This window comes from Quercus lobata, chromosome 9 (genome assembly GCF_001633185.2).
Source record: "Quercus lobata isolate SW786 chromosome 9, ValleyOak3.0 Primary Assembly, whole genome shotgun sequence".
Lineage (NCBI taxonomy): Eukaryota > Viridiplantae > Streptophyta > Magnoliopsida > Fagales > Fagaceae > Quercus > Quercus lobata.
The window spans coordinates 46,226,664-46,243,227 of record NC_044912.1 but is presented as its reverse complement, the minus strand read 5'-3'; the positions used below and the strand labels follow the sequence as shown (position 1 = coordinate 46,243,227).

The window sequence follows — 16,564 nt, the reverse complement described above, 5'->3', positions numbered from 1 at the left end:
GAAGGCAGTAAGCTGAAGAGAGTAGGCTAAAGAGAGTAAGCTGAAGATAGTAAGCTGAAGGCAGTAAGCTGAAGACCATAAGCTGAAGAGAGTAAGCTGAAGGCAGTAAGCTGAAGGGAATAAGCTGAAGGGGATGCACAAAGCTGACGGTCCCGACATAACCTTGACTTGGCTTCCACGCATGGGTATATAAGGAAATACCTTGCACATCACGCTCAGTGTTAAACTCCTACAAGGAAAGGATTCCGCAAAATACGCTCATAAAGACTCCTATAAGGAAAAGACTTCTACAGCAAGAAAAAGAGGTCAATCCTCTACTACTATAAAAAGCCCCAATATCCTCACTAGCTAAGGTACGCAGAATTTACCCTCTCTAACACTTTAGAGTTGTGAGAAGTTCTAACTTGACCTTCGGAGGGTATTTGGCCGGCACCACACCGGTGCTCTCTGCGAGGTCTTCTCTTTTTGTGTTGTGCAGGCATTGTTTCGAGCACGTGAGTGTTGTGTAGCTCACTGACGATTTTTCGGCATCATCAGTTGGCGCCGTCTGTGGGAACGAAGCATACTTTAGCCTATTGCTTCCCGGACAAAGAGTTGCATGATACTTACTCACTCGATGGCAACTACCAACAACGTTCAGGGAGACGAGCTGCGACCCACTACCTTGGAGAGGCAGGTCCAAACCCTCATGACAACAGTGGAACGTCTCACCAAACAGAATCAGGACCTTGAAGAACAGCTACGGCAAAAGAACGCCGCTATGGGTACCCAAGGGGAAAATCAAGAAGGTACCAGTGCCGAGCGAAGAGACCAAGAGGGGCCGGAAGGTAGTAATGCCCCAAGCAGACCCAAGCGACAAGATATGAGCTGTCCATCCGTCACTGATATGGCTCAACCCCACATTGTCGCGGAGATGCAGGCGATGAAGGAACAGATGGATGTCATGATGAACGCCCTCAAAGGACGGGTGTCCAGCGACCTTGATGATCTGGTCCACCGAACCGACTCGCCGTTCACCGCGTCCGTCAACTCCTTCCCCCTTCCACCAAAGTTCCGTATGCCGCAAGTGGAAAACTACGACGGAAACAAAGACCCTCTAGATCATTTGGAGTCCTTCAAGACCTTGATGCACCTTCAGGGGGTACCCGATGAGATCATATGCAGAGCTTTCCCCACCACGCTGAAGGGTCCCGCAAGGATATGGTTTAGCAGGCTGACGCCTAACTCCATCAGTACTTTCAAGGAGCTAAGCGCCCAGTTTGCTTCGCACTTCATCGGAGGACACAGGTATAAGAAGTCTACAGCATGCTTGATAAGCATCAAGCAGCGGGAAGATGAGACGCTAAGGTCTTACATAACACGCTTTAACAAAGAGGCGCTTTCAATTGATGAAGCTAACGACAAGATACTTGTAGCCGCTTTCACAAATGGGCTTCGGAAGGGTAAGTTCCTATTTTCACTATATAAGAATGACCCGAAGACTATGTCGGACGTGCTTTATAGGGCAACCAAGTACATGAATGCTGAGGACGCGCTTTTGGCTCGAGAGAAGAGAGAAAGGCAAGAGGATACACGACAGGACAGAGGGCAGAAGATGGCAAGAACTGGAGACGCTGAATGGACAGAAGCTACACCGCCTGTGGAACACCAAGCACCTACGGAAGTACTACCAGTAAAAAGGATGGCATGAAGAGCAGCACCCCTTTATTTCTAGTTTACCTTAGTGAATTTTAGCTATACTCCTCAGTTTTTCTATTTACTTTAGTTTTTGCTACAATAACTCTTTTTAAAGTCCAAAGGGCAGGTCTTCGTTTTCTTTTTAAGAACTACTTTTTCTATGAATGCATGGTTTATTTTAATAAGAGGAGTTTATTCACGCATGACCAAAGTCGCCTACGGGTAGACGCATGGCCAAAGTCGCCTACGGGTGGACGGTCACTACGCTAAGTTACCTACGGATAGACGCATGGCCAACGCCTACGGGTGGACGGTCACTACGCTAAGTTACCTACGGGTAGACGCATGGCCAAAGTTGCCTACGGGTGGACGGTCACTACGCTAAGTTACCTACGGGTAGACGCATGGCCAACGCCTACGGGTGGACGGTCACTACGCTAAGTTACCTACGGGTAGACGCATGGCCAAAGTCACCTACGGGTGGACGGTCACTACGCTAAGTCACCTACGGGTAGACACGTGACCGAAGTTGACTATGGGTGGATGATCACCATACTAAGTCGCCTACAAGTAAACGACCAAAAAGGTAACGAGGCTCCAAAATTTAGTCACCTCAATTAGTCCACGACCCCAAGTGGACAACTCACAAGGTGACGAGGTACCAACACTTAGTCACCTCAACAAGTCCACAAAGTGGAGGAATCCAAGTCTACAAAATAGACGACCCTAATATGCAGTCCATTAAGTGGACAACCTCATCTCAAGAGGATGAAATATTATCAAGTCCATAAAATGGACAAGCTTATTAAGTCCACAAGATGGACGATTTCATCCTAGGAGGATGAAAAAATTATGAAGTCCATAAAATGGACACAAAGTGGACAACCATGTCTTATTAAGTCCACAAGCTGGATGACCTTATTAAGTCCACAAGCTGGACGACCCTACTAAATCCACAAAGCGGACGACATTGCTAAGTCCAAAGTGGACGACCCAATCCTAAGAATGAAAAATTATTAAGTCCACAAGTAGACGAGTTTATCATTAAGCCTACAGATTGGACGAGTCACTTAGTAATACCCACGAAATGGACGATTGCGCCAAGTCCCCAAAGCGGACGAGCCCATAAAGTTGACGAGTTCGTCCACTAAAGGATATGACTAAGACGATGGTTTTAACATAAAAGACAACGAGATGAACAAGTCTACTAAAGAGACGAGTTGGAATTATCCAAATGAAAAGGACTTAAACTCCATGAACCTGTCAGTTTAAGCTGACGAGATCATGGAGTGGGGGGCAGCTGATAAGGGTAAAATTGTGAATGTGAATATTCATGAATATAGTATCATGAAGCGACGTTCAAAATAGACCCGTTGGCCTCACTTGTCATAAATGGAAAGCTGACACTACTAAGCTGAAGGGAGTAGGCGAAGCTGACGACCCTAACGAGGCTGACGACCTCGACGAGGGAGTTGGCGAAGCTGACGACCCCAACGAGGGGGTAGGCGAAGCTGACGAGGCTGACAACCTCGACGAGGGAGTAGGCGAAGCTGACGACCCCGACGAGGGAGTAGGCGAAGCTGACGACCCTAACGAGGCTGACGACCTCGACGAGGGAATAGGCGAAAATGACGACCCCGACGAAGGGGTAGGCGAAGCTGACGACCCTGACGAGGCTGACGACCTCGACGAGGGAGTAGGCGAAGCTGACGACCCGACGAGGGGGTAGGCGAAGCTGACGACCCTGACGAAGCTGACGACCCCGACGAGGGGGTAGGCGAAGCTGACGACCCTGACGATGCTGACGACCTCGACGAGGGAGTAGGCGAAGCTGACTACCCCAACGAGGGGGTAGGTGAAGCTGACGACCTTGACGAAGCTGACGACCCTAACAAGGGAGTAGACGAAACTGACGACCCTAACGAGGCTGACGACCCCGATGAGGGAGTAGGCAAAGCTGACGACCTTAACGAGGCTGACGACCCTGGCAAGGGAGTAGGCGAAGCTGACGACCCTAACGAGGCTGACGACCTCGACGAGGGAGCAGGCGAAGCTGAAGGCAGTAAGCTGAAGGCAGTAAGCTGAAGAGAGTAGGCTGAAGAGAGTAAGCTGAAGATAGTAAGCTGAAGGCAGTAAGCTGAAGACCGTAAGCTGAAGAGAGTAAGCTGAAGGCAGTAAGCTGAAGGCAGTAAGCTGAAGGCAGTAAACTGAAGGCAGTAAGCTGAAGAGAGTAGGCTAAAGAGAGTAAGCTGAAGATAGTAAGCTGAAGGCAGTAAGCTGAAGACCATAAGCTGAAGAGAGTAAGCTGAAGGCAGTAAGCTGAAGGGAATAAGCTGAAGGGGATGCACAAAGCTGACGGTCCCGACATAACCTTGACTTGGCTTCCACGCATGGGTATATAAGGAAATACCTTGCACATCACGCTCAGTGTTAAACTCCTACAAGGAAAGGATTCCGCAAAATACGCTCATAAAGACTCCTATAAGGAAAAGACTTCTACAGCAAGAAAAAGAGGTCAATCATCTACTACTATAAAAGCCCCAATATCCTCACTAGCTAAGGTACGCAGAATTTACCCTCTCTAACACTTTAGAGTTGTGAGAAGTTCTAACTTGACCTTCGGAGGGTATTTGGCCGGCACCACACCGGTGCTCTCTGCGAGGTCTTCTCTTTTTGTGTTGTGCAGGCATTGTTTCGAGCACGTAAGTGTCGTGTAGCTCACTGACGATTTTTCGGCATCATCATGTAACATACAATGATAGCATTGGTTTTTGGACATGATGAAAAGGTTTGTCCAATGCCAAGCAAAACATGGCATGGCGCTTGTAGAAACTTTGATAATTGTTACAAGAAATGTGTGGTGCATGAGCATGCATAATAAGGTAGAGGATGCTCTGGGTACGTACATTCAATTGAAATACTACTGCTTTTTCCCATGTTCAAATACAAACCATTGGGACTTACTATCACTAAGATATGCCATGGAAATTTAGGACTCGTTTGGTTAGAGATTTTTAATATCATTGTTTAAGTACTGTAGAAATATGAGTGGGTTGAAAAGTGTTATGAAAATACGTGTTTTTAATGTTTAAATATAGAAAACTGTTGTTTAAAATCTAATACCAAATAGCCTCCTAATGTTCTCCATGAGTATACTTTCATATGATTTTTTTTTTCTTTCTTTTGGGTAATGCATATTCTCTGACAAATATATAGGTTCTTGTTTCTTAAAAGAAAATATATAATCAGGTTGTTAGCTGAGGAAAAGGAATAGCAAACTGGCCAAAATACTGTTTAATGTAAACTAAATCCTTTTGGTTTTATGAGAATCTGCAATATTCATGTAACAGAGATAGCATTGGTTTTTGGACGTTTTGTAAAATTTGAAGCAAAACATGTCTACTAAATACTGTTTAATGTAAGTTGTAAACTAAATCCTTTTGGTTGAATGGGAAAATTAGTGTATTCCTAAACTTATAGTAAAAGAAGAATTTTTTCTTTCAATATCTTATAATGTGTTTGGATATTGCTTATTTTGCTGAAAATTGAAAATTGAAAATACTGTAACAAAATAATTTTTAAATATGTGAATAGTACCGTGAGACCCATTTTTAATGAAAGTTTTGCCGAAAAAAGAGGTTTGTGGGTCCTGTGAACAGTGCACGGGACATACTGAACAGTGCATAATCACATGAAATGCTCTTCTCAAGAAAAAAAAAAAAAAAAGCCAAAGTGAAGAAGCTAGTAGCTGTATCCAAACAGGTACTTAGAATGTACTTACTCACGTTTTAAGGGGAATCCCATTCCCTTGAAATGAGAACCAAACCCTCAAAATGAAAAAAATTATAAGGTCTTTATGGTGGACAAGTGATATGGTTCATCATTCCAGTAAAAGACTCCCACTTGCTTAAAATTGTGAAGTTTTAAATAAAACAAAATACTGACTCAACAATTTTAAATAAATGAAAGTCTTTTACTAGAATGGTGAACAAATGATGTGGTCTACCATAAAAACCGTATAATTTCTCCTCAAAATGAGAATTATGAGTTTACTCAGGAATTTGAAGGAATCTTGATAGTTGATAATTCGAAGACTACCACAATCTAATGGATTCTCCCCCCCCCCCCCCCCCCATCTCTTTATTTAAAATTAATCAATTTTATAATTCAAATTAAATATTACAAATTTATAGATGTTTGGAATGAAATGAGCCTCCATGTATATAAAAAGGATCATTCCTATTTGAACTATTTTTCAAATAGATAGATATTAGTGGACGGGAGGTAAGGTTCTAACAGTAAACATAGTGCCTCCTAAATGATGTTATTATTACTACACTATTGCTTAAAACTTTATTTGAAATTGTTTCCAATTAGATCTTCTAAATTAAAAAATATATTTAGTACCATAACATTTAAAATTTTAAATAACATTTTTCTCAAAAAAAAAAAAAGTAACAATAGTAATTTAAAAAAAAAAAAAATTATTTTATAGTAAGAAAGTGGTGTCCCCTAGCTATTGACTAAACTATTTTACTCTTTGCCTGGGAGACAACTTATGTAGTGTTTGGTTGGGTGGATTTGTGAGGGAAAAATATGAAGGATTTTGGTTAGAGGGAAAAAGGGAGAAGATTTTTGTGAGAGTTTGAAGAGTGATTCTAGGGACTCGGGTTCGGCCCCGGGAGAAGAAGTTGCCGAAATGGTGGCCGGGGTTGGTTCTGAATACGGAGCAGTATCAGAGGGAAGCCAACTGGTTGATTCAAGGTCAGTACTTAGCGGTGATTTTTGGACATATATATATATATATATATATATAGTGCTATGATTGGCATGTATTTTTAGTTCAACTGCTAATTTACCCATTTTTGAATTGTTTAAACTGCTTACTTGTTTGTGCTGAGTAATGTTGTGCTATAAACATGAATTTTGCCCAGTAATGTGCTGCTATTAAAAAAAAAAAATCATCAACATAAATTTTGACTACTGTTTGATCTCTAAGAAACAACTAACTACTCATATTAGAGTGAAGATTATTGCACCTTGTTGAACTCAATCCATTGGGATTTTTTAAACAAGGACCATGACGCTGTTTATTTATTTATTTTTTCTCTTCATGACAAGTATTGGGTTATAGCCACCATTGTGACCATTGTGGTTGTCCCATTTCTTGACGAAGTTCGAATGTGGCATTCCTGCTTTGTTGAGGGCTTAGCACCAGTTGCTTGCAGAGTGAGTCTTGTTTGACTAGGTTGGGAAGGGAAAGAGGTAGTTGGTGTTAAGAAGGGGCCATGATCAGCTTTTCGCTTTCCATTTCTTCGGTTGAAGAATGAACTTGGTTTACATTTTTGCCTTCAAAGACCTTACAACAATAGGCCAAAGTAATGCTAATTTCTTTTCCTAACTTGCCAATGTGTTTTGTCCTTCTGATTGTTATTTGATAAAACTCTTGTGGTTTTATGTCTATCAGTATATAAATGTTTTCACAAGCTTGGTCCTAGTGCTGGACTTTTGCCTTTGTTGTAGGTAAAAAAAAAAAAAATGCATTTCTCAAGTTTTCATGTTGTTATGGTCATTCTATATTTCTTCAAGTTGCAACTCATCCATTTGATTTCCAATGATGACGGACAATAGAATCAATGGGAGGGACATAATGGAGGATGATATAATTCAAGTCAGTACTTCTTTTATGTGATATCTTTGATTGTCAAATATATGCATATATAATTTCACTCAGTTTTTTGATTGAAAAATTCTTTTAGAGGCATACAATTTATCTATTTTTACCAGTGAATTTGTTTTGAGTTTATAAGTTCAATTTTATTTTTATTTTTATTGAGATAATCTGGTTGGTTTGTCCTCATACAAGTGCAAGACATACACAAGTGAGATAAAGATGCATGGATGTATGGACAGTGAACACCTAAATAAATAAATGCAATTACATGTCTGAGTATTGATGAAGTGGAAATAATTGGATACAATGGTGCTTTATGAGGATCAAGAAAAGGTTGTATCATTTGCAAAGCTGATGCTGCATGTTGATTTCGTAATTTTTGACGAATATAGTGATGTGGTAGAATGCATGTTTTCTTTGTGAATATTAGGTATTCTTAATAAAACTAATGTGCGTATAAAAGATAATTAATGAATATATTGGATGCATTTTATATCTCTGATTCAACCTTTATATATATTATCTAAGTTCATGATTTTTAAATTATTTTTATATAAGTAATAAGTTTTATTGAAGGGTTCTAGTCCCCTCATTCCCAACTATTGAATTATCCAAAAAAAAAAAAAAAAAGCAATAAGTTTTATTGAATTGGAAACATCAGGTACACAGGAAGTGTACTAGATGAATCGCTACATAATAAAATTCACTTCATTAATGGGGTAACCTTTTTGCTACTATTGTAACATGTAATGAAATTTTTTGTTTTTAGTAACTAATATTTCCATAATGCATTGGACTCTTCTTTGCCTGTATGGGTGAGCAGTTATGTCAAATATGCAGGACATCTGGAGTACGGGTCTCCTTTGACACAACAAATACATGTGATTCCTTCTATCGTGCTTCTGTTGACTTTGTTTTAAATGTTTGCAGCAGGTGTGTTTTTAGACCTGCATAAATAAAACAATTTAAATATATGCTGCTTCCAGTATTTATCTGCACATGTTTTCTCCTGGTGTTGTAACTTGTTCAGGAATATTGCAGGGCCCCGAATCATTGTACTTCTGTTCAGATTGACGGTGAAGATGCTTGGAAATTTGTTGCTGGGCTTGCTGAAAACATTCGTGCTTCAATAATTGTGTCAGCAGCTGTTGCTGCAAGATCTCGTTCACGGTTTTTACAGGTGTGGGTAATTTTTCAGCTCATTTTTATGATTCAGCTTTATATATGGTCATAGAATAAAAGCTGGTGGGGAAGTGGAGAAATGTATTGAAGGTATTATGTAACTAGCATATCTATAAAGTTTTAGTGAAGTGTCTATAAGATCATTTCATGGCCTGTTATGATCTCTAGTACAACAACAACAATAACTTAGTCCCAAATTTTTTTGGGTTGGCCGTGGATCCTCACTAGATTAGTTAGGGTCGGCTGCGTGTATTCTTTTTCTCCATTCTATTTTATTTTAAGTTATACTCTTTGTTACTTCTTTAATTGACATGTCTTTTTTTATTACTATTATTATATGGGGTCTTCCTTACCTTTTTTTGGTTCTCTTATCTTGAATTAATTCACTCTTTCTTAAAAAGTTACATTCACTTGAACGAAGCTGGGATGAGAATGTTGACATGGTTGTTTAAGAATAATAGGAAAAATATGATAATGAATTCAGTCATATGGACAAAGGAACAGATGTCATTTTGATGGTTTGTTCATGTGCGGGGAGATTGATTAATGCATATGAGAAAGAGTAATTTAATATAAGTTAACAGAGTGAAAAGAGGTAGAAGGCAAATCATGTGGTCGATCTCTATATTTTATTTGAATTTTTCTATATGATTGCAATGGCTTATTAAAGTCTTCCATATGGTGATCATATTGTTTCTAAAAGCTTGGGGTACAAAAGACTGATTTTAAAAATTATGGGACTGAAGCACAGTGATTAATATCCCATCATTTATGAATTATTGTTATTTGAATTTTTTTTTAAGAAGCGATTTTTCATTGGAAACGTAAATTTCAATACTCCCTGTCAATTTTAAAGTATTTGTGGTAGCCTCACTATAATTCCTACATTTTTTAACCTCAATATTCTTGTCCTTTAGTGCCCTTCCTATGTAAATAATTGTGCTTTCCTTTTGTCTTTATTATAATAAATAATAAGAAATAAAAAAAATTGTAGTCCTTTTATTACTTAGATAAATTAATGATTATATGATATCCATTTCACCACAGGCTTTGGAAATTCAAGGTAAACATGCTGAAGCAAAATTTGAACTGTCAAAGATATGCCTTATGCTGTGGAAATTTCCTCCCGAGGAGTCTTCTGTATGTGATTTGGTTTTCCTATATTTACTCTATGAATTTTAGAAATTTCACTCTATAATTGTTTCTTTTTGAAATATTTTTGTGGAATTTATCATGATGATATATTTGAAAGCATTCTTATTCTTGTATTTTCAGAGTTGAAAGTGTCTCTGACTTTATTGATAGTTAGGAACACAAACACACTCAATTTCTGCTCAGTTTTCAGTTATATATAGCTTCACTGGTGGCTGCTTACCTGGCCTTTGTGGTAGCAGCCTTTATAATAGTTCTGTGGCAGGTCTTCTATGCACCTGATTAGATCATATTAACTAGTTGGTTCAAGTTGCAGTATCTTGTACTTGCTTCTGTCCACAGTTATGTAATTTGATATGGTTTTAAACAAGCCCATTCTTAAGCTTTCCCAGAGTTGGAAGGTGTAGTAGCAACTTTTATTTGTTGAACTGAACCTGAAGGTTCTTATTATAGTGTAGACGCTTAGTGAGCATAGGTGTAGAAATATTGGTTGTAAGGACACCTTGTTTTTTTTTTTTTTGATGGGAGAAGGACAGCTTCTTGAATGGTCTATTTTCTCTATCGTTAATGGTCTGTATGGTGGTCCTTGAACTTGCTGTGCCATACTGTTGGCCAATCAAATACAGAGCAGTGTGCATCATGGCTGCACTTTTAAAAGGCTGATTTTTTCTTTTGGGAATGTTTGCAAGTGTTTTCTTAACCATTTGCTTTATATGGACTCCAGGCCATTTGTCTAAAATCAAATTTGTGTGCTTATGAATGATAATTATATAGGTTAATGACTTATGACCAATCCATAAATAACAATGCAGTCTAGATAAAAATAATTCATAGTTATCTTGGTATAACTGCTTTAGGATTCATTTAATTTGTGCATGCAATGATTTTCTCTAGGTTTCTGTGTCATTCATTTTGAATGTGTTTCTGCAGCCTGAGATGGAGTGGTAGCTCGAGGCTTGGAGAAACATTTCAAAGTGGAACAGAGGTTATTTCTGTTAAATATGCTTGTCGGGGTTTGTGATGAAGAGTCATAAAAGTGCAACAGAAGCTCTTGGTTTGGTACATCCTTATATTTCTCCCTCAACAAATAGCAAATTCTAACTTATGGGGAGCATGTATTTTATTTGTATAACTTAAATTATTTTGACAAAAAATACAATGTCTTGTGGTAGAAATAGAGGCAGGAGTAACACAAATAACATAAAACCAATGAAGTTGATAGGGAAAAGGGAGCTGGGGAGGGAGGGGGAGAGAGGGAGAGAGAGATGCTATCCTCCATTCAGAATTCTGTAAATATTATGGCTTGATATTTGCCACACTTTTGGCGCTCTGGTGGCAGAAATGAAAATGGAACTCATCTTCAAAACTTGTTTCAAATACAAATCCAAATTCTATGAATGCACAAAATGCATACTTAGGAGATTAGGGTAAGCGTTTTCGAGAAGACTGATTAATATCTTCAGCAGCAGTGTCATCACTCTTCTTTTGCCAGTTTGGAAAGTCAGCAGTTCTAAATTTTTTTAAAAGCAGCTTCTTAGAGTTTCTATATGCAGCATCTTTTTCTTCTTGTGCGCTTGTGTGTACATTTCTGATCTTTTTCACCTTCAGCTTTGTAGGTGCCCTCTCAAGAAGATATTGGCGATGGACAGGAAAGCAAGTATACACGAAAAGTATGTTTGTAGCAACACATTGAATTTTAAATTCTTTTGAATAAATTCTTTCAAGTGTATATAATGTATATCTGCTCAGTTCATATCTCATTGTTTTCTGCAATATATATATTTTTTCCTGCGTTTTTCTTTTTTGGATGGGGTTGGGGAGGATAGGTGATCAATTATCTTATTCTAATACCATGAGCAACTCTGTAGTTTACAGTCTCAAATCACTTTAGTTATTTTTTCTCGTTTTTAATTAGCAAGAGCATAATCTTCCTGGTAACAATTATTATACACCAAGATGTCTTTGGGGTATGGCCACACTAGGTATTTTAAATGAGCAATAATATTCTGCACATCTGGTTTTTATTCAAGTGAGTTCTCATACCATTCATATAAAGTTGCGGAATTTATATCGTTTAGGAAAAATTACAGCAACTCAGCTTTATGCTGAATGCCATCAATAAATGTGGATGAAAGTTGGTATTAAACTGCCATCAAACCCTAAGGTTGAAATGAACTAATATCCTCTCCAATATTGCAGGTGGTATCTTGTGAAAATCCTTTTTGCAACAGATATCTCTCGTGCGGTCTATAGGCATGTGTCATCTGCTTGCAACTGATGCATGCATAAGATAAGTGCTCCCAACCTTAGAGTCAATGTTTACTTGCATCCCTTATAGTTTTGATCCCACCAATTAGTATTTTTTTAACTTGGTATGTTTAATAAACCTCTATGTTCATATCCAGTTAAAAAGTTGGACAATTCTTTTTATTTTATTTTATTTTTAATAATTCGATAGTTGGGGGTAGGAGATTTGAACCTTGGTTGGAAACACTAAAGAGCACCAATTAGTTGAATTACAGAGCACTTGGCTGGACAATTCATTCTTGATTATGAAGTGTATGTACTTCCCAAGCTAGAAGTTAATTTATATTCTACATGCTTTTGGGTATAGTATTTTGTTAAAAGCTAGTTGAAATATGGTTGTAATTAGAAAAGTGAGATTTTAAATGGTTGCATATAATCAAATTAGCCAAAAAGCTTCTTCTAAAAAAAAAAAAAAAAAATCTAAAAAGCTAAGTTGCGAGAATTCATATTTTGTAGTTTTGAGTTAGTGTCCATTTAGGTATCTTGAAGTTTCGGCGCTTATTTGCTAAATATGATACGAAGATAGACTTTTTAATTTTATTTTATATAGCTTTTTTCTAAATGTGTTACAAAAAGTTAAAAAAAAAGAAGAAGCTAATTTTGTTAAATTTTGTATTAAAACAAAGAGACAAAAGTTAAAAGTTAAAAGTTTTTTTTTTTTTTTCCCCAAAAACAAACAATAATTAGTCTTTACACTTTTTTTTTTTTTTTAACCAACAAGATTCATGTTAAAGACACAATCTTAGGTTCAATACAAAATATTGTCTTGGAGATACGATCTAAGTCTAAAGCTTGATCTTGCCAAGGCCTCTATACTCCATCCACTTAAGCTGGTCCATTAGCTTAAAATCTATCAATATAATTTTTGATTATGTGAGTGAGGGGTTTTTGCAACAAGAAATTCCAATGGTATATAGAAGGGTGACAATAGGATTAGGAGGGAAGATGATTATTTGTTATTAGGATAAAAAAGTCCAAAACTCAAGGTTAAGTAACACTCACAATTATGCACTCAATTTGCATCCTTAAGCATGGCGTGTGATATCATGCCTTGAACACTCCATTATTTATATCAATGTATGTTCCAAAGGGGTTTACTATTTCATTATTTATATAGGTCCAAGCTTCCATAACAGCTGCACTCCACTCATCAAATAAGATTATTCGACGTGAGGAATAGTGTTTAAAAAAAAAAGGAAGTCGTCATCTACACGTTTATTGTTCTCACCTACTAACAACATCAAATTCGATATCTAAGTTGGTTCGGTTGTTTTATTGGACCATTTATGCAATTGAATTAATATAGCCCACTGATATTTTTTTACATTAATTAATTTGGAAAAATAATATATTTTTTAAAAATTTAAATTTTCTCATACTTATCTTTATATTTGATCATATTTTTCGATAAGTGATCATTTGTTTAACTATTGATCCAATAATCTGACTCTTAACAGGGTTAACAAATAGGTTTTCAAAATTACTTTTAATTTTTTTTTAAAGAACATAAAAAGAAAAGTAAGAGATTTAATTTTATAATAATTAAAGTAAAATTAAATATAAAAATTGTAAAATTACCAATTTTTTAAAAAAGGTTTTAAATTGTTTAAAAATATTTATTTGTCGTTACTATTTCATCAAGGACAACTAGTTCAATTAGTGACTAATAACCTGACTCATACACTAGATTAAAAAAAATATATATAAAAAAAAGATTCATGATATTATAATTAACTAATTAATTAATGTAAAAAAAAATACAAAAATTTTAAAAGTACCACCAACTTTGAAATTATTTATTTATTTTTGAAATTAGAAGCTTTTTTTTTTTCCTTAAAGAAATTCATAAAGTTTTTTTATCCTACCACCGACCTTGGTTAGTTTTAGCTTATAGAAAAAGCAATTCTTATTAGCTATTAAAAATTTAAAAATCAAAATAAAGTCGTAAACTTTTGTTGTTCGAGTTTGAAATCATCCGACCGTTAACTCCAACCCTTAAACCGACTTATATATATAGACAGCGTCGAAAATAAGCATCAAAATTATTCGACCGTTTTTATAAAAAAAAAAAAAAAAAAAAATTATTCAACCGTTCTGAAACAGGAACGCACTTCTCTATTTTTCTTCAAACCCTTTCTTGAAACCACTGCTTATTCCACCATCAGCAAAGTTTCGTATACCCCACTCTTTGTTTCTCTTCAAACCCGTTGCTCGATACAAATTTCTACTAATCAATCGAAATTCAGCCTTCTGGTTGTATCATGGGAGGAATGAAGCGAAGCAGAGAGGACTACATTGCCGGTGGTGAGGTTTCTCTGGGTTATACAGCACCGTCTTGGAGCAGAGGCCAATTGCTTGGCCGTGGAGGGTTTGGTTCTGTTTTCGTTGCCAAACTGAAGAAACCCTGTTTGGGATTTCCTCCAATCATGGCTGTGAAATCAGAAAACGCTGCTTCTGGGCCATCTTCACTTTCAACTGAACAACGGTTTCTTCAGGCTTTAAAAGGGTGTCCTAATGTGGTTCAATACTTTGGATCAGACATCACAACCACCAACTCTGGTGACATCATTCACAACGTTTTTCTTGAGCTTGCTTCAGGAAGCTTGGCCGATTTCATCAAGAAATATGGTTCTGGTACTGGGATGCCTGAGGTTCTAGTCAGGAATTGTACGCGGTCTATTTTGATTGGATTGAAGCAAGTTCATGACCGTGGATTTGTACATTGTGATATCAAGCCTCACAATGTCCTGTTAGTACCTAATGGGGATGGTTATGTTGCTAAAGTTGCGGACTTTGGGTTGGCAAAGAGGCAGAATGTGAGGGATGCTAGTGGTGTCAGAGGCACACATTTGTTCTTTTCTCCTGAGATGGTGAGGTATAGAATTCAGGAAGCGCCTTCAGATATTTGGGCACTTGGGTGTAGTGTGCTGATGATGTTGACTGGAAAACCACCGTGGGCTTCTACCCCTAAATCCGAACTTATGTCTCGGATAGCTACTGAGTCACCGACGATTCCACCCAATATCTCAAAAGAAGCCCAGAACTTCTTGAGTTGCTGCTTTGTGAGGCATCCTGTGAAGAGGTTGACGGCTACAGAGCTATTGAGTCACATATTTTTAGTAGAATCAGATGAGGGTGAAGTATACATTCAAGAAAAGGCTAAAGTTTCAGATGAGAAGAGTCTTGAAGTAAAGCCTCAATCACAACGTTGTCCTTCAGCTTTGCCGAGTTTTATACCTCTTCCTTCTTCATCATCTGAGGAGGAAGAAGAGCACATCCCTGCTGCAGCGAAGCGAACATGTTACAGACAGATCCATCCTGTGGCAATCATGGGTTGCCAACCTCCCGTCACTTTTACTGTTCGGGCAAATTGAGACATAGCAAACATTTTGTTTGCATTTGTAAATCATTTTTTCATTGTAATTGATTAATTTTTTTTTGGTTTCAGAAGTTGTATAGTAATGAATTAGTAAATATAAAGAATTTTGCGTTTCTGGTTCTTCAAGGTTTACTGTTTTTAAGAGTTTTTTATTTTCATTGTTCATTTATATACTAGTAGAGGTGGTTTCTAAATATGGCAGTGTCCTTAGCCCTAAGCAGGGTAGCTGGGAGATGCAGCCTAAAGATATTAGTAATCTACTTCAATTATAACGTTGTTTAACTTGGTTATGCTTGTACTTCAATTGATAGCCTTGTTTAACTTGTGTTCTGTTTCTACTTCAATTGTAGTAATCCTGTTTCCATCTGTATTTGATTGTGGTATCAAAGATATTAGTAAAAGGATATAAATTGATGAAGTAACAAAAAATAGTATATATGTGCTAAGAAAGAGATGGGGTTATCAAAATGCAGGCTAATGGTAATACAGTTTGATGTGCTTGTTGTTGGTTTTGGGCCTTTTGGCAATTCGCATGAAAAGTGCAGGATCATTGTCACCAGGTCTGTACGTTATTTTTATTTTTTATTTTTTGTTAAATCAGAATTTCTTTGATTTTAATTTTGAACATGTTCTAATTCATATTAATGGATCATTGGATTGATAGGTATGTGGAGGAGTGGGAGAAGATAGTGTGGAGGATGTGTTAGTGGATTGACTACAAGGATGGGTGCAGGCCCATGGACTTGACTTCATGGTTAGTGTTTGGTGGGTCATTGCCAAGCCTTTGAGAAGGGCCTTGTTTATAAGGGCTTCAAGGTCTCTATTTTTGTAAACTGGTTAGTGAAACTAGTTTGTTATTATTATTAGTTCTTTTTTTTTTTTTTTTTTTTCAGTATATTGGGTAGTGAAGCTGTTAAGCATATGCCTCTTGATATTCTAATTTGAGAATTGACTTCCTATTGAATTGATACGGTTCCTTTGTTGGTTAATAAATGATTTTAATCATGAATTTCATTCTGAGTTCCTTTCAATGTGATATGATGGTTTCCCTCTGTTGCGGATGGTTCATTTTAGTGGGTGCCTGAATGTTATAGTACAAGGAAGAGGTCAAAAGTTTTTTGGTTTTGTTGTTTTAGTCATTTTCATTTGAGTGAACTATGTATTAAACTCAAATGCATCTAAGGTTGTTAGGT

At 37.2% G+C, this 16,564-nt stretch overlaps 3 protein-coding genes across 4 annotated transcripts; all 3 read left to right on the top strand.

Annotated features, from left to right (window-relative positions):
• The first annotated feature begins 616 nt into the window (after nucleotides 1-616).
• LOC115961861 lies at nucleotides 617-1,690 on the top strand. The gene has a single exon (XM_031080768.1). The coding sequence runs from the start codon at nucleotides 617-619 to the stop codon at nucleotides 1,688-1,690; it is 1,074 nt and encodes a 357-aa protein (XP_030936628.1).
• A 4,514-nt stretch (nucleotides 1,691-6,204) lies between these two features.
• On the top strand, nucleotides 6,205-12,578 carry LOC115959007. Of its 2 annotated transcripts, XM_031077301.1 has the most exons (7): nucleotides 6,205-6,441; nucleotides 8,192-8,284; nucleotides 8,393-8,531; nucleotides 9,581-9,673; nucleotides 10,616-10,744; nucleotides 11,294-11,355; nucleotides 11,885-12,578. In XM_031077301.1, the coding sequence occupies exons 1-5, from the start codon at nucleotides 6,377-6,379 to the stop codon at nucleotides 10,631-10,633; spliced, it is 408 nt and encodes a 135-aa protein (XP_030933161.1). In that variant the 5' UTR covers nucleotides 6,205-6,376; the 3' UTR covers nucleotides 10,634-10,744; nucleotides 11,294-11,355; nucleotides 11,885-12,578. The 2 variants fall into 2 exon arrangements, with proteins under 2 accessions (XP_030933161.1, XP_030933162.1); XM_031077302.1 differs by lacking the exon at nucleotides 8,192-8,284.
• Nucleotides 12,579-13,778: 1,200 nt separating this feature from the next.
• On the top strand, nucleotides 13,779-15,467 carry LOC115959006 (mitogen-activated protein kinase kinase kinase 17-like). The gene has a single exon (XM_031077300.1). The coding sequence runs from the start codon at nucleotides 14,254-14,256 to the stop codon at nucleotides 15,364-15,366; it is 1,113 nt and encodes a 370-aa protein (XP_030933160.1). The 5' UTR covers nucleotides 13,779-14,253; the 3' UTR covers nucleotides 15,367-15,467.
• The last annotated feature ends 1,097 nt before the right edge of the window (nucleotides 15,468-16,564 follow it).

Coding starts and splice junctions, on each gene's coding strand:
- LOC115961861 (XM_031080768.1), top strand. CDS start 617: ATGGCAACTACCAACAACGTTCAGGGAGACGAGCTGCGACCCACTACC.
- LOC115959007 (XM_031077301.1), top strand. CDS start 6,377: ATGGTGGCCGGGGTTGGTTCTGAATACGGAGCAGTATCAGAGGGAAGC. Junction 6,442..8,191: donor AGCCAACTGGTTGATTCAAG/GTCAGTACTTAG, acceptor TCAAATATGCAG/GACATCTGGAGTACGGGTCT. Junction 8,532..9,580: donor CTCGTTCACGGTTTTTACAG/GTGTGGGTAATT, acceptor ATTTCACCACAG/GCTTTGGAAATTCAAGGTAA.
- LOC115959006 (XM_031077300.1), top strand. CDS start 14,254: ATGGGAGGAATGAAGCGAAGCAGAGAGGACTACATTGCCGGTGGTGAG.